The sequence below is a fragment of the Vidua macroura genome, chromosome 24 (genome assembly GCF_024509145.1).
Source record: "Vidua macroura isolate BioBank_ID:100142 chromosome 24, ASM2450914v1, whole genome shotgun sequence".
NCBI classification, from domain to species: Eukaryota; Metazoa; Chordata; class Aves; order Passeriformes; family Viduidae; genus Vidua; species Vidua macroura.
Window position 1 is genome coordinate 3,732,018 of NC_071594.1, and position 23,705 is coordinate 3,755,722.

At 51.3% G+C, this 23,705-nt stretch overlaps 1 protein-coding gene across 1 annotated transcript in view; it reads left to right on the top strand.

Moving 5' to 3' along the window:
• Window positions 1–868: 868 nt before the first annotated feature.
• SYT6 (synaptotagmin 6) overlaps window positions 869–23,705 on the top strand; it is a 37,535-nt gene continuing 14,698 nt past the window's right edge. Inside the window, exons 1-3 of the mRNA XM_053998217.1 lie at window positions 869–1,374; window positions 19,892–20,225; window positions 22,824–23,382. Coding sequence (XP_053854192.1) covers window positions 1,221–1,374; window positions 19,892–20,225; window positions 22,824–23,382 — 1,047 coding nt within the window. The 5' untranslated portion in view covers window positions 869–1,220. The remainder of the gene's footprint in view (window positions 1,375–19,891; window positions 20,226–22,823; window positions 23,383–23,705) is intronic.

Consider the following 23,705-nt stretch of genomic DNA (forward strand, 5'->3'; position numbering starts at 1 on the left):
GGCAACAGAAGTTTTGGGAGGAGCAGAGCTTGGCGGGTAAGTGGCTCTGTCAGACACAGGTGCCACGTGGAGACAGCAGGGATGTGGTGGTGACGTGTCCAAAAAACCTTGGTCTGGCCAAGGAGGGGCCAGGGTGGCCAAAAGGGCCCTGATGCAGCTTTCCAGGGGCGTTGGGCAACGCCTTTGTGCTCCTCAAGTGCCACCCAGACCCTTTGTGTCACACCAGCCCCAGAGCTGGAGGAACTGTCCAGCCTGGGAATGGGGTGTGGAGCAGGTTCTGTGCCCAGGGCAGCCTGTGCTGTCCTGGGTGCTGGTGCCACCCCTGCGATACTCTGCTGTGCCAGCTCCCAGTGCTCCAGCAGGTCAGTAACAAAAACACAAACACCATCTGAGCACGCCCTGCTGTGCTGTGGGGCTGAGGGACCCGTGCAGCCTCAGCCCTGGCTCTCCACAGTGCTCATTAGGTTTGTACAAGCTGCAAGAAGTCATCCTGCTGTACATAATTTTAATTGCCTGCTCCACAATTGCCTGTCAAATATATGCTCTGTCGCGTGGCATGACCTGCCTGCTAAATTGCAACAGGAATAAAAAAATACTGCAGAAAGTAAAAGGGAAAAATCTAATTATGAGCTAGAATGGCATTCTCAATCTCTATTGCCACCTGCAGCCTGGTGTGTCAGGACAGCACAAACAAATCAATAAACCCCGCAGCTTTTCTTCTGTGCCTTTGGCAGTTGTGAGTAGTTTGTGCAGTGTTTGTGGGAGCACTCTGGTTCCTCCTCTCTGCTGATGTGCTGTCCTCAGCCAGGAGGTTTCACCGCCCATTTTTATTTGCAAAATCCAGGACTGGGACGCCAAACTCCGCACCTGGAGAGAGGGCAGCAGCGAAAGGGTTAAAAGGAATGATCTGGGCTGCAGCTTTAATGCGTCTCGTGTGGAGGGCACGAAACTGAGTTTGGTAGGAGGTTCTTTGTCTGGAGCAGCCTTGGCAGTAAACAGAGCTGTGATCTCAGAGGCGATGAGGCACCGGGAGCGCCGGGGGCTGCGGGCTCCGGCTCCGAGCGGCGGCCCTGGGGCAGCTCCGCGTGTCCCGGCAGGTGCTGCCACGGCCGAGGACGGAGCTGGAGTGAAGGTGCTCCTGTGATGAGCCCCGAGCCCACCCTCTCCTCCTAGTGAGAGTTTCCTAGAGAGCAGAGGGAGCGGAGGATGCGGAGGGGGCGATGAGCGGTCCCAGGGAGGATGGCCGCTGTCGCAGGGCCATCAGCATCCTCACCGAGCTGTGCCAGAAGAAAAGCCTGCCCAGCTTGGACCTGGACACCTGCAGGGAGTTCCTCCTGCTGCCTTCTGACCAGAGCCTGATTATCTCCGAGCCAGGTACGGCCCCTGCTCCCGTCTGCTGGAGGGTGCTCGTGGAAGGCAGGAGGGACATCCATGCCCTACAGGGGAGGAAAAGCTTTGGGAGCCCCGTGTTAGACCCAGGGGTTGGTCCTGGCACCCCTCTGGGAGGGTTCCTTCCCTTCCCACACGTTCCATGGTGAAGTTTTGGGTCAAGTCCTGCCTCACCTGTTGATGGCTGCACGGGGGGACAGCCGGGATAAAGTTACCGAGATAAAGTTCCTGTGAAAGTTCCTTTTCCAAAAACACAGACTCCAGTCCTGTATGAAACAGAACCAAACCAACAAAAAGCAGTAAAGAGCCTGCTTAAGCCTCTGGGATGGCAGGAACTGATTGGTGTTTGAGAAATGGAGGGAATCACATGGATTGCATGGATTTCTGTTCATCAGTAAGGGACCTTGGTGTACTTTCATGTGTGTATTCTGCCTTCCCTAAGAATTGCCCGAGTTGTTCCTGGTCAGGCTGTAGAGCCAGGGAGGGACTCTGGTGTGTCAGGGATGAGTCAGGAGCAGGAATTCTGCTCCAGGAGCAAAGGGGTAGCTCCGTGTTGCAAAGTGGGGAATTTTCCCTACACTTGTTCTCACAGCTGCTCACTCCAGAGAGATCTCCTGCTGTCACTTCGGATGACATTGGCAGGGGCAGTTGGAACCCAGGCTCATGTGCTGAGGAGCAAAACCCCAAATCTCAAAGCTTTTAGAATTATTGGTAACCTGCTCAAAGTTGTTTGTTTGTGTATTCCAACAGTTTCATAGAGGGTTTCCTCTAAGGTTCCTAAGTTTTCTTCTAAGGCAAGGATCTGTAAATCCAGTGGATTTCACAGTGCTTTTTACACCATGAGTTTTCACAAACTGTCCTCCTCTGCTGAGCACACTGTGCAGAGCTCCTGTGCAGCACAGCTGCCCATCAATCCCTGTCCAAGGCTTTCTGTGTCACCTTCCCTCCCTCTCTCCTGCCCCTCTCTGCCAGGATCTGGTGCTGGGATGCAGCTGGCACCCCCAGGGCACAGGGCACCAGGATTCTGCCAGCCCTTGGTTTGCAGTGGTGCTTCCAGCATGGCTTTGCTGATAGCTCCAGGCAAACACCCCCCTTCCACATCCCACTTTGCCTGTAACTTAATTCTCTTCTCAAAATGAGTTTGTTTTATACCTACCTGTTCTGGAGGCCTTTTACCATGGCTGGTTGTGTCCTTACACATCACATCCCGTGCAGCTACAACAAGCTGTTTGCAACAGCTTGCAAACTTATTGCATCAATTTGGAATTCTTTACCTTGCACCAAAATGAACATTTTCCTGACTCTGCAGCATAAATACTCTGCACTGCTCTTGTTCTGTCCACCCTGGTGTGACAGATCTGCATTTGTTTGTGCAGCCTGTCCAGGACCTCGTGTTCATGTTGGGATCACATCATCATCATCATCTGCCTTTTAGCACGGGGGATGTCTGTGTGCTCTGAGCTGTGGTCAGCCCCAGCGCCCCGGGCGAGCTGTGCTGGGCTGGCTGCACGAGCAGCCAGGGCTGTTGTCTCTGCTCTGCACGACTGGGCCCATTTCTATGTCTAGACAGCACAAAGGACACAGTTTGGGCCTGACATGTACCAATATTTCTCAGTTCCTGGCTGTAAAGCTGCTCCAGCAAGGGGAAAAAATCTGTTTGCATCAAGTATTTACTAACACAGTCACAGAGGTACGATGCCTTCCCCATCAGTGTCTGGATGTTGATCTAATTATCTGCATTGATGCTTTGTCCATTTTATCCTGAGGTCTCACGTGGAGCAGATTTGCTCTGGGCTGGCTGTGGTCCTGTGTTCAGATCCATCCTCACAAGCAGGCACGGGGAAGCTGGGGCTGTGTGGAGGAGAGCAGATGGCACCAGGCAGGTGCTGTGTCAGGAGCAGGGCAGAGGAGCCCTGGCTCCTGCTGGAGTGTCCCCGTGCGGGCAGCACAGCCCCAGCAGCCAAACGCCAATTTTGCTGGAGTCAAACTGGCCTTATTTGTCATCATCATGTGGAGTCTCCGGCTTCTCGGGCAGTTTGTGGCCTCCTGGATAAATCTATTAACTACTGGCTGGATCAGCTTGGCTTGTGGAGTGTCCTGCTGGAGTTCAAGCTGAAGGAAGCACTGCCAAAGCTGCTCCTGCATGGCTCAGCACAGGGGCAGCTTGGTCTTTTCTGCTGTTTCATGCGTGGATGGGGAGCAGTATCCTCAGGGAATGTGTGGAGCCAGGTATCATCAGCCTTCCTGAACTGCATCCAAGAGTGGAAAAAACCTGTGAATATAACAATACTACCATACAGTTTATGTAAGAGTTTTTGTGCGGTGATTTAATTTTTTTCAACCATTCTGGCTGAGTGGCTGAAAGGGCTGCTGTGGATGGAGTGGATGCACCTCTACTCCCTGGTTATGTAACAGCTGAATCTCCTCCTCACAGCCAAGAAGAGCAGCCGAGCTGCAGCATTTCTCTGTGCACACCCAACAGAGGAGGATTGCAGGCTGCTGCCTCGCCCGCAGCCAAACCTGTCAGGAAAACGAGGAGTTTGGCTGGGGCAGGTTTTGGTGCCGCTGTCAGGGGGGCTGTGAGGGGGAGCTCTCCCTGTGGTTGGGCCCGTGGCGGTGCCAGGAATAGAACTGATCTCCTGGCTGGCCCGAGGTGGAGCGAGCTGCAGCATCCTTTTGTTGTGCCTGTCGCCAATCCTCCCCTGGAGCTGCCTCCATCTGATCGCTCTCCTCCCTGCCAGGCCTCAGCTGCCGGGCAGGGATGCTGGCAGCGTCACCCGGGCTCTGGGGACAGCACTGACCACAGGTGATGGCCCTTAAGAGCATGGACTCATCCCTTCTGTGCCCTGGAGGGACAGTGAGAGCTCTTGGGTGTAGCTGAGAGGGTTTGAGGCAAAGGGCAAAGCCCTTGGCTGTGGAGCAGGGCAGACAGGACCCCACAGGACCGTGGGGACAGCGATGTGTCCCCTCTGCCCGTCCCCTGTGCCCGTGGGAGTGGAGCTGCAGCAGGCTCCGGGGTCTTTGGGACACAGTGCAGGCCCAGGAACTGGGTTTCAGTGGTCCTGCTGGGTCCCTCCCAGCTCGGGAGGTTCTGTGGTTCCCCACAGCCTGCTCCGAGCCCCCCGAGCTGGGTCCAGCTCCCCGTGGTTCACAGAGCCTGGCTGAGGACAGAGGCTGCCAGCCCGGCCCAGGAGATCCTGTGGGGGACAGGGGAAGCTTGACTGGTTCTGAAAGATCCTGCAGGGCTGATGAGGGTTACTAAAGAGAGTAGGTTTTGATGGGATATTGGGAAGGAATTGTTCCCTGGGAGGGAGGGCAGGCCCTGGCACAGGGTGCCCAGAGCAGCTGTGGCTGCCCCTGGATCCCTGGCAGTGCCCAGGGCCAGGCTGGATGGGGCTGGGAGCCCCCTGGGACAGAGGAAGGTGTCCCTGCCCATGGCAGGGGTGGCACTGGAGGATCTTCAAGCTCCTTCCCATCCAAACCAGTCTGGGATTCCATGATTCTGTGACTGGAACCAGCATCTGGTGATGTTGATTTAAAGGACAGTGCCTGGGTACAGGAAGGAATTTATCCTGGGATCAAAACACATCCAGGAGAAAACCTCTGGGTTTGATTTCTACCTTCAGCACTTCTGTGCTGAGGCTTTCTTTAAACAACCTAAGTTTTTGGGTTTTTTTTTTTGCCTTAGTGATCTGTTTGTACGAAGCTTTGCTGCCCAGTGGAACCAGGGCAGGAGGCAGAGGGTGATGTGCAGAGGGGCTGCAGGTTGTCCCCAGCAGACCCTGCTCATCTCAGCATGCTGAGACCCCTCCTCAAACCCTCCCTCACACACTGATCCACCCCTGCAAAATGCTCCTGTGCTTTCCTGCTGCAGGAGGAGAGTGCTGGAGTGAGAGGAGGGAACAGGACAGCTGGGGAAGGCACAGAGTCAGGGAGACCTCCTGATAATCCGTGCTCCACAGCACATGGTGTCAGCTCACCTGTGTTCCAACCCCCAGTAATGCAGAGCACATTTACTGCTTTGCCCCTTGTGTGAACTGCTCTTTTTGAAGGTCCTGGTGCAGGCAGTACAGCTTGTACAGTGCTGAACACCCTCCTGGCACTTGGCAAAGACCATTAAAATGTTAAACCAAGCACGGAAGTGTTCTTGCTGCAGGCAGAAAAAAAGGGGGGAATTTCTGGGCAATTTTTCATCGCAGGAATGCTGGTGCAGAAAGATCATTTTTTTATTAAGAAATTGGTTCTGGAGTATTTTCTGGGAAAAAAAACCCCACCTATCTCCTGATAGATTAGCTTGACTAATGGGAGAACTGATGGCACCCTCATTCATGGTTATGGGATGCCTTCAGCCACTACCTGTGAAATATGGGCATGTCTTGAATTTACTCACCAGGCATAATAACACTTTTCTGAATCACCATTCAAGGGTATTTTAAGTCAATATAACAGTAAACATGCTCCAAGCCACCCAGGCAAAGCTAATATTAATCACTGAAGCTTGGGTTTCCAGAGGCCCAGCATGTGAGGAGCAGCTCCTTGGGGCAAATATCTTTTTTATCACAGAGTAATGCACTTGCAAAATGGATCTTGCCTTTCCTCCCAGGAAAAAGCCAGCCAGAGCTACATGCAGCAGATTTGCTCTTTAGCCCAACTAAACCAGGCTGGGATCCTGGAGGTACCAGCTTCAAACCTTGCTGCCAGAGGAAGGTTTGTAAAACTCTGTTGAAATAGGGTTGAAACCAGCTGAGTAAATCGAGGAAAAAACAGATTAAATCGTCTGTCTCCAGACATGTGTCTCTGCTCGTGTATTGTGTGCGGATCCGCGGCTCTCCAGCTGCCTCTGGCTGTGCTCTGTGATGGTCCTGGTAAATAAAATGCCCCTCTGGAGCTGAGCGGAGTGTGCGTGCTCGGGAGCCCTGTGAGTACCTCTCTGCATAGGCGCAGCTTTGCAGCCGCCTAATTGCTGCTGCTCCTCATTCCCGAGGCAGAGCAGGGAGGCTGCTGGTGTTTGTGGATGCGTGCGGACCCGGAGCCTGCTCCGATGCAGCTGCAGCAGCCTCATGCATAGTCAGGGCTCAGCATCCCCAACTCCATAGAAACAGCAGCGGGATTGCTGCCGCCGCTAATTGATGCGCGAGCAGGGACCGCGCTGAGGAGCTGCCACCGCTCTGGTAAGTCCACATTTCTCAAGTTACTTTAATCATTCTTTGCCTTTTCTTTTCATAATATGAAGCACATCTTCATAATTTAAAGGAAAATAATTTCAGCCAAGCGCCTTTGCTGTTGAAACATTTTCCCCTGCTCTCAGAATTCTCCCGGCGTTGCACTGAGAGCCGGCGTGTGCTCTGAGCTGGTTCAAACCAGGGCACAGCCCGATCTTCCCCGCGGTTTCGTGGGATGACTCCGGGAAGGTGCTCGGTGTTTCTGGGTTTGCAGGTGTTTGTTGCTTGGCATCCTGGCTGTGCTGGAGTTGCTGCACTCGCCGTGTGCTCCTGGCAGCCGGATCCTCTCCCATGTGTGTGTTCATTGTGCAGGGATAAACCAGACCCAGAACGGGGAATCGTGTCTGATCCAATTGTTTTATTTAACTATACCCTCCACTACCCTTGTTTTTCATAACTGTTTCTTCTCACTGCTCACATTTTCAGGTACAATCGAGTATTCTTTCTCAGGACCCCAGGTTTCCATCTCATCTTGGTTAGGCAGATTTTTCTGCCTTTAATATTTGCTATTTCTCTTTCAAAGACAACAATCTATATTTCCCCTTCCCATCTGCATGTTGGAAAATCAGGGATCTTGTCTGTGAGTGTTTCCATCCAGCGGACTCCTTGACAGAGCAATCGCCCTGGCAGTTGTTGGGGAAAGATGCAATTAAGTCCCTCTGCCATGTATTGTCTTTAATTATATTTGTACCTCGCAAAATGGCATCCTGGAGGGTCAGGGAGGAGATTTTTTGGAGTGATTGTCTATTAAATGTACATTTTCCCTGCCTGAGGGAAACAAGAAAGTTCTCCTGCGGGGAGCCCTGCGCGTGGCGGAGCCGCAGCTGCTGACTGAGGGTGTCTCTCTGTTTAGTTCAGTTTGTTGTGCTGTAGCAGGTTCATGTTTGACAACATCGCAGCAAACTGTGCAGCGAAGCCTGAAGGCAGCACGCCAGGAGCTCCCTTCACACCAGCCCTCTCCAAACCATCCTTGAGGCACACGGCCCTGGACCGTTTGAAATAATAATTGCCCAGGCATTCTAGCCCCTGGTGTTGTAATAATCTGATTTTCTGTGCATTTGTAGCTGCTGCAAGGAAATGAATACAGTTGTGTGGCACAGCGTGAGGTGCCACCTCCTCAGTTTCTCTCTCCAGATGCAGCACTTCATCTCCTGGATGCTGGTGAGCGTTTACTCCGGAGTTGTTTGATCCCAGCTCTGAATCTGGGCTCTGGTCAAAATGCTCATGCTGAAAGGATTGTGAGCTGCAGGGTACGGAGTGGTAGGAGCTGTTGGAAAAGGACATCTCAGAATCCATTTAATCAATGTGTAGGACGAGGCAGCCCAGCCTGCACACTGCAGCACATTGGAGGGGTTCAAGATCCCTGTCTTTGCTCCAAGCTAATGGAAGCAGCAGCAGCTGCTGATGGCAGGAGCAGAGCTATGGGGAAGAAGTTCCCTCCTCACTCAGGGCAGCTTGAACAAAGAAATGCTCTGTTCCAAACCTCTGCATTTCAGTGCAGGGTCCCTGTACCAGCCGGGGGCTCCAGGCAGGCGAGTCCTTCCTGGCTGCTCCATCTGAACCCAGCCCTGGGTCTGCCAGTGCTGCTCTGCCCCTTCTGTGCTGGTGGAGAGGCACAGAGGAAGAGGGACTGGTGTGGGTCTGTGTGGCTGTTTTGGGTCTAGGTGGCTCCAGCTGGCACCAGGCTGGGCATCACCCGGCCTTTGCAGCACCTGGAGCCAGGGCAGTTCTGGAGGAATCCTGCATCTCCAGTTTTGGGTGTCCCATGGGACAGGTCCAGGCAATAAATGCATCCAGAATGTCTCAGAAGCTCAAGGAGCCCCTGCTGCTGGAGGGGCTCCGTGTCCTGGGCAGGGGGCACTCAGGAAAGCCTCTAGGAAGCTTTTCAGGGCTGCCTTGTCCCATGCTTGGGGTCTTCTGCCCACTCTGGCTGAGGTTTTTTTGGGTCCCCAGACTGCGTCCTCTTGTGGAGCCTGGATCCCAGGGTGGGAGACTTCCAGCACTGGGATGGGGAGAGACCCCAGTTCTGCTCCCTGCCAAGCTTTACCCTGAGATTTTTTCAAGGCAGCCTGGTTTTAGTGGGGTTTTGAGCCAAAATGGGGTCTGAGAGGGAGACATGGGGAAGCCTTTCCCCAGAATTGAATCCCACTGTAGGAAGTGAGGGGCAGTGAGGTGGCAGCTCCAGGGGGGAGAGTCTGGGCGCAGAGGCACTGCTGAGCCTTGCTGGTGTCTCACAGCAGACACAGCTTTGATCAAGTTTTTTAAAGGAAATTTCAAGTCCCAGGGTTTTTTGGCTGCTCAAGGGAGACTGAGAGAGAGTGAGAAGCTTTTACTTGTTCCGTTTTGCATCCTGAAACGCAGTTGGATTCCTGCATCCCAGAAGTGTCTGGATTTCCAAGGTTTCCTCTCTGCCTGGCTCTGCTCAGCTCCAGCTCTGGATCAGAGGCTTCCCCTGTGCTGAGCAGCCTCAGCCAGACTCCCCTGGCACGCAGGGCTCAGCCTGTGCAGGGTCACAGCCAGGGGGATGAGGAAGCTCAGCAGGGATTTAACCCCAGCCCTGGCCACTGTGTGTGTTCAGCACCACCGGGTTGTTTACAGATGTTGCTACAGCATATTGTGATAAAATGTCATGGGATTAGCACATAGCCCTGTGCCATAATTGCATTCACTGTGGCTTATAATAGTTCATTAGCTTGTCATCAGTTAGGCAGAAAGCAATGACAACTCTTCCTATCACATTTATAATGCTCTAGAGAGCAGCTGATTAAGTCACAAAGTGACATAAATCACCAGGGAATGTTTCCTTCGGCTTGGAAAAGTTTTTTTTTTCTCTTTTTTTGTCACTTTTGATAACAGAAATGCTGCGTTTCTGACAGCACAAAGTTCCCCTTTGGGTTGCACACGCCAGCAGAAGTTTCAGTGACAAATCTTCAGCCTGGAGGGAAAACCCAAATCGGTCAATAATGGCTGAAAACCAACATTTTTGTCTTCAGGAGCCTGTGATGGGTCTCCTCCAGCCCAGCCACTTCACTGGGGCTTGTTCTTGTCCCTGGTGTCTCTCAGCACCGTGTGAAGCCCACAGTCACCAGTGGGGTTTGTGGCTGCTGGTGGGAGAGGGGAGTTTTGTCTCCACCTGGGGAGATGAAGCTGGGGATGGGCTGAGGGCTGCCCATGGGCAGAGTCAAAGCCCAGATTCCAGAGGGAATCTGGGACGTTGGATACTCAGATTTGGAGTTGCAGCCCTGCAGAGATGCAGCATCTGTGGGGTTTCAGAGCTCTGTTCTGGCTGCTGCGCTGGAGGCTCCTCCTGCCCAGAGATCCACGCCGTGCTCATCAGCTCTTCAGGATTTTTGCCTTTTTTTGGGGGGCAATTAACTCTTTCTCCATTCTGTTTCAGTGGGAAAAGCACAAGCTCCAGGCCACCAAACTCTCATCTTACCTCACATCCCTTTCTTTGGTGTACTCGGCACTTCCATTTGGTTGGACTCGATCTTAGAGGCATTTTCCAACCTTAGTGATTCTGTGATTTGTAAGTGTTAATTTATTTTTCTCATTTTTTTGGTTACATATTCATATAGGGACATGAAGTACCTCACAGTTGACTCTGCATTTGAAAATCACCTTTGCTATGTCCCTCTGAATTACTCTGTTCAGATTTCCCTCTGGTTTTTAAACTCTCCTGGGGTCTGGAGCAGCCCCCACTCCCATGTCTGAGAGCATTTGCTGCCTGTTTGTGGTGAAGGAAGGATCAAACCATGAACTGAAGAGCACCAGGTGGCAACGGGTTTGACAGTGTCTTTTCTCTGTTTAATGCACTCCTTTAATCAGCCCATGAGGTGTGACAGTCCCCACCCAGGCATGGGGTGCAGAGGGGACAGGGACAGCACTGGCAGCACCCACATTTCTGTGCTGCCTCCTCCGGGCCAAGACACACGTGAAAAACACGTTCACTCTGCTGTGAAAATGTAAAAAGTTTAATAAAGGACAATGGGAGACGAGGACCACAGGGCAAAGGTTATTAGGGCTGGCACTCAGCCAAGAGCACCCCATTCTCTTTGGAGACACCCCTTCAATACCTTCCCCTTACATCAGCCTGTTGCACATTCACAGACCCTTATGCACAGTAAACTTTCCCCCAAACTAGTTTACATTTATTTCCAAGAACTGTTTAGCCTGGCTCCTCCTTGGATCCACCTTTTCAGAGTGTGTGTATTTTTTGGTTGTGGTTTTAGTCCATTCTTGTCACCTCCACTTTTTGGGCCTTGGTCCACACTGCCTTCAGGCAGTGAGTGCTGATGGTTGGCAGATCTGTACAGGTGTCCTCATCCTGTGTTCAGTGGATGTAATCCCATCCAGGCAGGCATTTTAACACAAACATACTTATATCAGTTATTTCACAACTATGCCTAAGCTTAATTAACAACAGAAGTAAAAACTATATCTTTATAACAAAGTTACTTTAACAATACACTTACAAAATCCATTTTAATATTTGCAAAAAAGCCAATATTATAATATGTATCTATAACACACAGCAGGAGCTTCATCTGCAGCCTGGATATGTAGGCAAGGACAAAAAAAAAACCCTCTCTTTGCTGCTTGCAGGCAGGGCACAATGCAGGTGACAGCTCGGGGGTGTCCCAGGAGCTCATCCTCTCCCAGCTGTGAAGTGCCCCAGGCTCCAGCATGACGTGGGAAAGCCTCGAGGCTGTGGCTGGGGATGTTGGAATAGAACTTTATTCCATGTGCAGATTTATGGTTTAAGCATTTTCTCCTTCATTATAACTTGGAGTTTATAAAATTGGGGAATTTGCAAGTATTTGCACTAACGAGCTGCTATCCAGGACAGCGGATTCTCAGAGAAGTCTCTGCTCTCTGTGACCACTGACAGCACCCAAGGGAGCAGCTGGAGCTGTGCCTGGGGTGTTTAGGTTGGATTTTGGGAACGGTTCTTACCCCAGAGGGCTCTGGGCACTGCCCAGGCTCCCCAGAGCTCCAGGAACGCTGGGACAGCGCTGCCAGGGGTGCACAGGGTGGGATTTTGGGGTGTTTGGCAGGGCTGGGGTTGGGCTGGATGATCCTTGTGGCTGCCTTCCAACTCAAGCCATTCTAAATTATGCAACAGTTAAAGGACTGACACTTTGGATGGAGTTGTCTCCTGTTCCAGTTCATTTCCCAGCTGCAGAACCACATCCCCACAAGAAACACAACAAATGGTGAGGAAAGCCCTGGCACTGCTCAGTGAAGCAAGTTCTGCCTGGCTGGGAGGGATGAGGCTGCTGTTTGCTCTTGGGCCATGGATCAGCCACTGGAAACACTGGATCCCTGCGAGGTCTCCATATGAAGGGTTGTCTCCATCCTCAACGTGCAATAATGAGATGGTTTGAGTTTTATAGTCTTATATAATTACTCTCAAAATAGCTTCTGATTCATCCTCCCCTTTGAAGCTTATAGTTTGCATTCTGATAAGCTCTTGCATGGCAGGAACCCTGTGGTAGCAGCAAATTAATTTTTAAGAAGTTTTTTGCTGTCTAACTGAAACTTTGGCACAGCCAGTTGGAGCATTCCTGTCCTGACCTTCCCAGGATCCATTTCATGGTTGAGTGTGTGCAGGAGATGAGGAGCTCAGTGGGGGTTCCTGGGGAGCCTGTGCTGGCAGGAGGAAGCTGGTGGGAGCTGATAATGCAGGACTCGGTGTCCAAGGACTGGGGAAGCACAGCAACAGGAAAAATCTCATTTTAGCTTCCAGGGAGACTCTGGCTGGATGGGGCTCAGAGCAGCCTGGAAGGTGGAAGGTGTTCCTGCCCATGGCAGGAGGTGGAAGGAGATGAGCTTTAAAGTCCCTTCCAACCCAAACCATTCCACAATTCCATGATTCTCTGAATGTCTCCTCTCAGAACATCCCCCTCCTGAGCATTCCCAGCCCTCTGCTTTGAGAGGGGCCTTGGCCACTGAGCTCTGTTTGATGAGCTGAGTGTGAAAGTGCTCAGCAAACTGTGAGAACTTGTTTTCAATCCCATTCCCTGTGCTGTCTTCTGTAGAATTACTTGTTGTTGATATGAAATAACAAAACAAGGCTTGGCCATGTCCAGAGCAGCTGGCTGGCTGCCTTCACCTGGAAAAATCTGTCCTGTGGTGCTGGGATTGAGAGGCAGGGGGGGTCTGTCAGGGTCTCCCTGGGTGTTTCATACCATTGTGCAGCCCTGGCCAGCTGAGAGGAACAATCAGTGGTTTTTACTTTCACTACCAAGAGAATAAAACAACCTGGTTTGTCAGCAGGGACAGGACCCAGGGAAGGGCTGGAGCCGTGCCAGGGGTTTTTAGGCTGGATTTTGGGAAAGGTTCTTCCCCCAGAGGGTGCTGGCACTGCCCAGGCTCCCCAGGAATGGGCACAGCCCCGAGGCTGCCGGAGCTCCAGGAGAGTTTGCACAGCGCTGCCAGGGGTGCCCAGGGTGGGATTTGGGGTGTCTCTGCAGGGCTGGGGTTGGACTGGATGATCTTTGTGGGTCCCTTCCAGCTCAGGATATTCTGTAATTCTAGGATTCTGTGCTTTGTTCTGGATGGGTCATGGTTCCAAGCACTCTTGATTTCATTTCCCTCTGCCCCGGCCTGTGGGGGTGCAGCTCTGCCCTCGCTGGGCCGTGGGCCCCGTCCCCCTGAGCAGAGCCGGGCTCTGGCCGCTCTGAGCAGGGTGTGCACAGCTGACACCTGCCCCTGCCATCACTCCCCGGACAGCAGAGGCTGTGAGGGCCCAAGAAGCCGTGTTTGTGACCCCGGGACCCGCAGTGATCCACGGGCTCGGGCGTGCTGCTGCAGCGGGCTCTGCAGCCCTTCCCACCTCCCACAGCGTGAGAAAACGTCTGAGGGGCAGCAGGAGCCCTGCCCCACCCAGAATTGTGTCCTGACCTGGTCCTTTAACATGTGCTGGTGGAAGAAGCTGATGGAATGCTTCCCCCTCGCCAGGAGCCAGCTCTGTGCTGTTTGAGCAGCAGCTCCCGCTGCCAGGCTGCCTGTGAAGAGCCCACTGACGGCAGCCAGACTTTGAAGTGACAGCTTCTAATGACTCGTCTAGCTCAGGAATATTTCAGGACATATTCCTGTAGCTCCTGCCTGCCTGGAGAACACCACCAGCAAATCAAGAACTTGATGAAGTTTCAAATGGCAGCCAAATGGCAGTGAGGGGGCCTGAAATGTGACAAGAAAGCCACCAGCAGGGGACTGGCACACTGGACACAGCCCCCGCAAAGAGGGACAATCAGAGAGTGGGATGGAAGTGCTTCCCTGTCCCTGTGCAGCCCCCAGTGCCCACAGACTGTGAGCTCTGGGAACACAGAGCCTGCTGCTGCGGGAACTGGGGCTGTGGGGGTGACATTTGCTGTACCATTTGCTCTGCTACCGTTCCCGAGGCCATGGCAGGCTTGGAGGGGGATGAGGAGCTGGCTGAGGACTGCACGGTGCTGCACTGCAGCTCACCTCTCCCCCAGCGCAGCATCCCAGGATTTACCAGCCAGCCAGCTTCCTTTCCAGAATCCCTGCTGCAAAGGGCTCTCCTTGCTGCTGCCCTCCCTGCTGCCCTCAGGGTTTGCTCTGTGCTGTGTCCCCAAAGGGGACATTCCCTCTTGTCTCTTTGGTGCTGCTGGATGCTGCTGTGAGGTTCTAATATTTGATTTCTTTTCTATCCAGTCCTCATTCCTTCCTCCAAAGCTGAGCAGCTTTGTTAAATAAACATCTTCGTGGCTGGGGTTTAATGGAACCCTTCCTCCTCCTCGGCAGCTGCTGCCCTGTGCTCCCCCCTGCCCTCACCTCTGAGACCCAGCACAGCCCCCCGTGCCCAATTTCCAGCCCTCAGCTAATCAGGCTCACGTTGCTGATGCTCCTCAATTGAGAGAAAATGAGATCAGCAGTTGGTGGGAGCCTCACGTGGTCTGTTGTAGCCCCAGAGCTGCTGCTCTCCTCCAGCAGCACCTCTTGTACCAATCCATCACTTGAGTGTGTGCTCCCTGCAAAGCCCTGCAGAAACAGAACAATATATCCTCACAAACACTCCTGCAAGGGAAAAACGCAGCAGAAAATGGACAGAGCAGCCTGCAAGTATCTGCTGGGCTGGTGGGAGTGATGTATGGCACTGGGGAGGCAGTCACCCAGCTGGTGGGAGTGAGGTGATCACCATCACCCTGCTCTGGGCTCTGCCACCTCCTGGAGCTGCCCTTCCAGGGGCATTGGCTGTGGGGGATGTTCCATGGTGCTCAGAACAGCCAGGAGCTGCTCTTACAGCTGAAGGGATCCCAGCAGGCAGCAGAGCACCCCGAGCTCTCCCTGATGCCCAGATTTTCCATGAACTACCAGAGAGCTTAGGAGGAAGAACCTCTGACAAGGAAGATGTCCCTGGGCTCTTGGCAGGGTCAGGCTGGTGGCTGTGTCTGGCAGAAGGTGGCAGAAGGTCAGGTCAGTGTCACCACTGCCTTGGTGAGGGGCTCCAGGGCCTGAGGAGGTGTCTATGCCCTCACAGGTGACAAGAGAGGAAGGGGACAGCCAGGTCCTGGGGGCTGGTGGCATCACCCTGGTCACACACTGCACCTCACTGAGGATTTCCAGCCTCTCCAACTTCCACTTGTGCCATTCCAGCTTTGTTTAAATGCAACAGGTAGCTGGAATGACTAATGGCTGCTGGAATGCTGAGAGAGCCATCAAACATGTTGTGTTTTCTCTGTGGGGAGTGGGTGGAAGGAAAGCTAAATTACATCTTGGGATATTAAATATAACTCTGCACATTAAACTTGGAGTTATCCATGAATCTCTTTAATGACAGCACAAGCTACTTCACAGCAGTAAAAGTCAATGTTGCCACAATTAGACCACTATTGTCTTGCAGTTAATAGACTGCTCTAATCATGACTTTGTCATATTATTAATCGCTTTGGGGTTGGACTTTTGCTAATTATCCCCTTTGGTAACTCAGTTTAGGCATTAGGAAGTCAGCAGGGACATCAAGCTGAAAGGCAGCTGGACCATATCTCTTCATTAGCTCCCATCCAGGATGAAACAAAAAGGGGGTTGTGCTGAGGAGCTGCTCTATGATCCACGGATACCGTGGTGAGAAGGGCTGGATTAACCAAGGAGTGTTTGCCCTTTCCTCAGTTTGCTTTAACTTCACAGTTTTAAACTGCAAACCACTGCTCCTTTGTCCTGCCCTGGGCTGTTTGTCTTTGATTTAAAGGCAGTTGGAAGTAGTGACCTTGGAAATGTTGCAGGTTTGAGCTTTTTGGTGTGGTTCAGTAGCAAGGGGTTCGGGTGTTACAAAATCAGTAAAAACAAGAAGTCAAGGTCAAAGGAGAAATGGGATCAGTTTTGGGTGATGTTGAGAGAATCCAGTCTTGTTTGTGCTCTTGGTGTCCCCATTGCTGTCAGCTTCAGGTCTTTTCTGGGGTGTTTTGGTAACTAGTGGGATATAAAATAGGTATATAATAAATATATAGGCTTGATAGCTTATCCTAAACATATCAGCTCAAGCAGGTAGATCATAGAATCACAGAATCATGAAATGTTGAGAGGTTGGAATGAACCTTAAGGAACATCTGGTCCCGAATCCCTGCCGTGGGTAGGGACCCCTCCCACTAGACCAGGTTGCTCAAAGTCTTGGCCTGGCTCTGACCACTTCCAGGGGTGGATCCTGTCAGTGTCCATGTCCATCCCTTCCCTGCTCCTCGTTGCTCAGGAGGGAGCTCTGTCACTGCTGCCCTGCAGCCAAAAGCATTTTCCAGCCAAAGGTTCCTCGGGGAAGCAGTGCTTGTTCCCAGAGGGAGCCGGGCTGGAAAACAGCCATGTTAATTTGTGTTTGCAACCTCCTTCTTTTAAGCTTTATCTTTTCAATTACAAGCTGTAATAAGACCTATTTTCCAGTTTCCCCCGTGTTCCCCATGGGAACTGGGTGAGGATGAGGGAGCAGCACTGAGTTCAACAGGCCCAGGGTGAGAAAGGGCTGGAGCTGCTCTGCACTTGTTCCACAGCACTTACCTGATAACAGAGTGCCAAATAACTGTGAATTTTTAAGAGGGAAACAGAACAAAACCATAGTTCTTGTCGTGCTTTTCCCCGGGTGGGACATTGCTCAGAGTGATGATGTGAGTCTCCCTTGTGAGCAGCTGGGCTCTGAGCTGTTCCTGCGTTAGAAAGAGCCCTTCCTCCCTCTTTTCCCTCTCTTCCCCACACCTTGGATCCAAACCTTGAAAAAGGAGGGATAATATCAACCAAGGAGCTCATTCTTCCCCTGGGCTGAGGTGTCCTTTTGGGGGAATTGGCCTTACTTCCACTCGTGCCAGGAAAACCAAAGCAGCCTCTGGCCCAAGGGCATTTTGTGTTAGGTGAGGAATTATCTTGTTTTTACAGTTTCTTGTAAGTTAAAGGACATTTAAAGCATAGCATTTTCAATACCAGGTATTTTTCAGAAAGTAACAGGTATTTTCAAATTCATAAGAGAAAGCTCATTATATCAATGAAGATCAACTCTGTCCAATTGATATTTAAGTTTAATAAGTCACAAAAAAAAAAGTCTTGGAGAATTCAATATCATCTTCAAACAACCCAGTATTCTAAGCAGGCAGATGCTTAGAAACTGTCTGTAAAATCCTGATCCCTTCCACTCGTGCTTTGTGTCAGCTGTCAGAGGAAGGAGTAGGAGGTCATGCATAAAAGTATCTGTGAATCCTGTCAGAGACATTATGAATGCCAGCCCTGCAAGGAGTGACAGGAGCCAGGATCTTTCTCAAGCTGGCAACAGGTTTTCTGAAAGGATAATTGATTATTTCTGATGGTTCCCATTAATGAGCCTGGTGTGCTGGCAGAGACATGCAGCCTATAAAACTCCTTGGAATGGGTGGAAATATCTTTAAAAAATCTTCTCTGTCACGCAGCAATTCCCAGCAGTGAGAGATTCTGCATTGCAATGATTTCCTTTGTACCAACACAGAGTATTTGCAAAAAGTCCAGGTTCTTGAGTTTTCTTATGAATGTTTGACACTAAGTTTCCTGGGCACAATTCCAAGATTTAACTCAAAGAATAGCAAAGTGGAACCTCTGTGCTCTCAGCTTTGGTGAGAATACATTTAGGCAAATCTCTGAGGAAGCTCTGCTGCTGGTACAACCTTATTTATTATTGAGTAAGATGGGACCTGTTTATTCACCCCAGCAGCGATCTGTGTTTCCACCTCAGAGCTACAACAGAAAATAAATTACCTGTACAGGAGGCTGGGAAGGGAAAGAGAAGTTGCAAAAACCTCTGGGTGATGTTTATCCTTCCCATCCCATCCCTTCCAACCTTTCCCTTCGAGTCAAAAACCAAGAGGCAGCCAGGGAGTTTTGCCTGGAGCTGCTGCTGGATTTGCTGGGCTCAGTAATTTTGTGGAAAAACAAAATCCTCCAGGAGATCAGGAACAACAGATGGCTCCCAGGCACTGTGTGGGGCCGGTTTCTTCGGGTGTGGATGTCACATTTTGTGTCTGGTGCTGCCTGGAGATTTCACTTATCCCAAATTTGCAGTGGCTGCTGCACTCCCTGAGAGACCAGAGCAAAATCTGATGGTACAAATGTGCTCCTGAGCACTTTGCTGTCATGGTTCACCAATGGTGGGTGGGGGGTTTGTTGTTTTGTTGTGATTGTGGTTTGGTTTTTTTCCATAATTTTTAAATTCAGCTATTTATTCAAGATTAAAAACCAAGTCTTTCCTCATATTTCACAGCTTTTTCTCAACTTTTCATCAAGGCAAGGTTAAATGGGGGTCTGGGCAACCTGGTCTAGTGGAAAGTGTCCCTGCCCATGGCAGGGGGTGGAATGAGATGATTTGTAAGGTTCCTTCTGATCCAAACCATCCTGTGATTCTATAATTAAATGTCTTATTACAGCTTTACAAAACTAAACTGTGTGATCAAAGGGAACTGAAGGTGTTTTTTGGCTCCTGTTTAAGGTAAAGCACATCAGGATTCACACTTAGAGCAGCTGTGATGCAGCCCAGAGGGGAGTTCCCCAGTTCAGAAATGCTTGGGGCACCCACCCCATTCCTTGGGGCTCAGGTAGGGAGTTAAAATTCACACAAAACATTTATGGTCCAAGAACAGACAGAAATAGGATGGGTAAGAGGTAATGCTTGTTCCATATAAACTTTTGTGGGTTTTGGTGTTTTTTTTTGTTTCTCTTTCTGTCCTGACTTGCTCTTGGGTAGTTTAAGGAGTGTGGCTTTACTGGGCACTACAAATAACACAGCCATTAAGGAATTGTCCATGAGCTCAAAGCAATCCATGATGGAATTCTCCATAGTCCTGACTCTGCAGACTTGCCTCCAGAACAAATCCTGCCTCCAGCATCAGGGACTGGTATTCCTTGGAATCCTGAGCTCTCCAAGTTTTGGTCTGGATGAGGACCTGGGAATTAAAACACTGTAGGAAAGGAAGCAAAAATAGCCAATGTTTTCTCTTTGTGCAGTGCTGTGAATCATTTCACAGCCTAGATGATGTGTGTGTATATATATATTTATACACACACACACGTATATATATATCTTCATTTTCCATTTTTCCTGATTCGTCAGCCACACGTATGGAAGCTCTTTCCAGAAAAAGACTGAAATTCAGCACACATGAGGTAAAAGTGTCTCAGAGCATCAGAGCACACCCGCAGCTCCTGTGCTGTTCAGAGTGTAGCGCCTCCTGTACAAACTCCTGCTATGTTTTGTTTCTCTGCATCAGCAGCTTGTGATTATTTTTTTCCTTGGTGTTGGTATTTTCTTTTTATTCCCTATGGGCACATCGGGACAAGATGTGGGCGCTGATAGTACAATAACAATCCACTTCCAGGACCCTGGTAGATGGGGTTTTTTCATTCCTTTGCCTGAGCAGCTGTGACACGAAGCAAAAAGGCACTTTCTGTGGTGCAGCACCAAGCTTGTTTCTATCATGGAATTGTACAGATCTTCTTGATTTCAGACTCAGCAGTTTGCTGATGCTGCAGAACAAACCAAGGATGGTATTTTATAGCCAGTTTAAGCATCAGGGTGTAAAACTTCACAGCTCTGCCCATCTGGAGACACCCATTTTCTCCCCAGGTGTGTCCTGAGCCTGTCGGGGGTGCTCACTTGGCTTTGGCTCTGGTTTGAAAATGCTAAGAGCTCTCCATTGGTTGTGATTTAAGTCAGTTTGGACCATTTCTTCCTTTACTTATGATCTTCTCACCATCTGTCTCTTCTTTTCTTCTTTCCCATCCCTCCCTGTCGCTGTCCTTGTCTCCCTCAGAGCTCTCCGTCAGCCTCCTTGCAGTGATAGTCATTGTGTGTGGCCTGGCCCTGGTGGCAGTGTTTGTGTTTCTCTTTTGGAAGCTCTGCTGGGTTCCCTGGAGGAACAAGGCCCTTTCCTCCCACCTGGCCGTGCTGCGGAGCGAGGCGGGCCACAAGGACAGCATGGCAGACAAGCTCAAGGACACGGGGGCCATCAGCTTCCTGGAGGCAGCTGTGAAGATCAGCCACACCTCCCCGGACATCCCTGCAGAGGTCCAGATGTCCATGAAGGATCACATCATGCGGCGCACGCGGATCCAGAGGCAAACCACGGAGCCAGCCTCTTCCACCAGGTGAGGGATGCCGTGGGATGGGGTGGCATGGTGTGGGATGGCATGGCATGGCATGGCATGGCATGGCATGGCATGGCATGGCATGGCATGGCATGGCATGGCATGGCATGGCATGGCATGGGCTGCTCAGCCTGGAGGAGCCTGAGGTTGGAGTTCCTCAGGGGCTGCAGCTCCTCCAAAGGGGCAGCTCTGATCTCTGCTCTCTGTGAGCAGTGACAGCACCCAGGGAAGGGCTGGAGCTGTGCCAGGGGTGTTTAGGTTGGATTTTGGGAAAGGTTCTTCCCCCAGAGGGTGCTGGCACTGCCCAGGCTCCCCAGGGAATGGGCACAGCCCCGAGGCTGCCAGAGCTCCAGGAGCGTTGGGACAGCGCTCCAGGGATGCCCAGGGTGGGATTTTGGGGTGTCTGTGCAGGGATAAGAGCTGGACTGGATGATCCTGGTGGGTCCCCTCCAGCTCAGAATATTCCATGATTCTGCTGGGTGTGGCTGAGGTGCTCAGCAGGGACAATGCTCTGTGAGCAGCTGGAGAGGTGGGAGGATTGTTGGACAGAGCCAGAGGTTCCGATACCATCAGGGAGACTAAAGACAGCACCTACACACCAGATTACTGTCCAAAGTTTGGCTATTAACCAATGAATGTGTTAAGACTGTGGCTCTTTTAAAAAATCAGGGATTCGAGCCCTGTTACTGCAACTTGACCTCATTGTGTCAAGTCACCCGCACGCTTTGGCCACTTTAATTTTGTTCCAACATGAGAGGCAGGCTGAAGTATCAATGATGTACCCTGTCAGACAGAATTAGACCTTTTGGCTCTCTCTCTCTGTTGTGGCTCCTGGCAGAAACAATTAGATCAGCACAATTGATGGATCGCTCGCTGCACAAGCCCTGAACCAGCTGTGCTCGGTGCTTGTGCTCAGATGGCGACAGAGACATCAACATCACCCTCAGGAAGTCAGGAGAAGGCTGTGTGAACCTTGAGAGTCCCTCTCAGCTTGGGTACTGAGGAGACATTTAGATTAGATGTTAGATAGGGGTTCTCTACTCGGAGTGGGGTGAGGCCCTGGCACAGGGTGCCCAGAGCATCTGTGGCTGCCCCATCCCTGGAAATATCCAAGGCCAGGCTGGAGCAGCCTGGGATAGGGGAAGGTGCCCCTGATCATGGCAGGGGGTGGAATGAGGCGAGCTTTGAGGCTCCTTTCCAACACAAACCATTCTGTGAAATGCAGCATCTCTCCTTGACACAGAAGGAGGTGAAACAGGGACAGGAAAGAGGGATCACAGGGTCCTGGCTGTGCCCCAGCACTTCTGTTTGCCTCGCTGGCCATGCCTGGGATGTGCACAGGAGTGTGGCAGGGAAATCAGGCACTGCTCAGAAAATTGGCTGCGCTTTTGCAGGATTAGTGAGGCACTGATGGCAGCCCCCTGTTTGAAGGAGCTGAGTTAGATCAGCACGGTGCCACCTGCATTTGTGAGCCACACTCTTTTATTTATTCACACTGCTTTTTGGGCAGCTGATTCCCTCTCTGCATGCACGCGCTCCTTCTGCTTTTATTACACCTTTCCAACAGAGGAGGAAAAAACCCTCAGCCAGTCTGAATTAGGACAAACAAAGTGGGACTTAGCAGTACGTGGGCAGGTTTCAAACACACTTTCTCCTTGGCAGGTTCCTCTGATTCACAGCCCAGCCTAACCCTGTCCAAAATACCTCTGAGGAACCTGCCAAGGTCTCCGAGCACCACGTATCACTGAAGGCTAATGCTCTGGCTGTAGAGTTTTTAGTTTGGTTAAATAACTCTATAAATTGCTCTTGTAAACACCAGATAATCTGAAATAATGCCCTCAGTCCACAGAAGGCTTTTATGCTTTGTTCAGATAAAGCTTTGCTTACATACAGCTTGTGCTGGAGGAGAGCTCAAGGCAAGAGACTCTTCCTGATGAGGCTGTGCCTCCCTCCCTGTCAACAATTATCTATCAGTGTCTGATGAGTCTGTTGGAAAAGTCTGGAAGCAGCAATACCCAGCAAAGGCAGGCTGGACAGGGCTTGAAGCAAACTGATCTAGGGGAAGGTGTCCCTGCCCGTGGCAGGGGATGCGATGAGATGAGCTTTAAAACACTCTGAATCCAAATAATTCTGTGGTTCTTTGACTAAAGCCTCACCTTCTGAACTGGTTGTGGTTCTCTCACCAAAAGAAAAAAGCAAAAAAAAAAAAAAAAAAGTTTTTTTGTCTGAGAGAGCTTAGTGCCAGTATCTTGGAAGTGTAAGGACTGAGGGTGGGGAAAGTCTCCATGTGGTGCTGTCTGTGGTTTGGGTAAGGAGTTGTTGGGGCCCATCTGTTCAGCTGTGGGCTGTAACTCGTGCCACAGGTGAGAAAACACAGCTTGTGGCAAATGCTCTGGAATTTAAGACATTTGCTGGATTGGATCCTTGCAGGTTTTTGGAGGTGCTCCCCTCTGTTCACCTCCATAGCACACCTGGTTTCAGTGCAGAGCTCAGGAGCACCTGTGGAGCTCGTTCTGTGCTGGGTTTTGAGTCCAGGGGCGAAAAAGGAGAGCCGTGTCCTTGGAAACCCACAGAGCTGTTGGTGTCTCCCTCCTGCAGGCACATCTCCTTCAAGAGGCACCTGCCCCGGCAGATGCACGTGTCCAGCATGGACTACGGCCTGGAGCCGCCGGCCGTGGCCGAGCAGCCCACCAGCATCGGCCGCATCAAGCCCGAGCTCTACAAACAAAAGACCGTGGACACCGAGGACCCCAAGAAGGAGGCAGAGAAAACCTGTGGGAAAATCAACTTCACTCTCAAGTACGACTACGAGAACGAGACGCTGACTGTCCGAATTCTCAGGGCTTTTGACTTGCCAGCCAAAGACTTCTGCGGCAGCTCGGATCCCTACGTGAAGATCTACCTCCTGCCCGACCGCAAGCGCAAGTTCCAGACGCGAGTGCACAGGAAGACTCTGAACCCCACCTTCGACGAGTCCTTCCACTTCCCCGTGCCCCACGAGGAGCTGGCGAGCAGGAAGCTCCACCTGAGCGTCTTTGACTTTGACAGGTTCTCCAGGCACGACATGATTGGAGAAGTTATCTTGGAGAACCTGTTCGAGGACTCGGACCTCTCCCGGGAGACTTCCATCTGGAGGGACATTCAGTACGCCACGACGGTGAGTATCTGCTGGGCAGGGTGGGGGTTCTCCACAGGGATAAATCCTTCATGGCTCCCAGCTGATGGGTTCCTCACCTCCTGTGAGCCCCTGGGACCTGCAGCCATGGCCCAGCTCTCTGCCACGTGCACATGTGACACCTTGGAGTGGCTACCTAGAACGGAGGTTAGACAGAGTTAAGAGAATAAAGTGAGTATTTATTAAAGGCCTTCAGTAAATACACCTTGGGCAGTCAAAAGCCTTGCAGAGACTGCACCCAAGGTGGACAATGGTCACGAGTTTCTCCAACAGATTGTCCATTGCATATCAGGGGTTAATTGTCC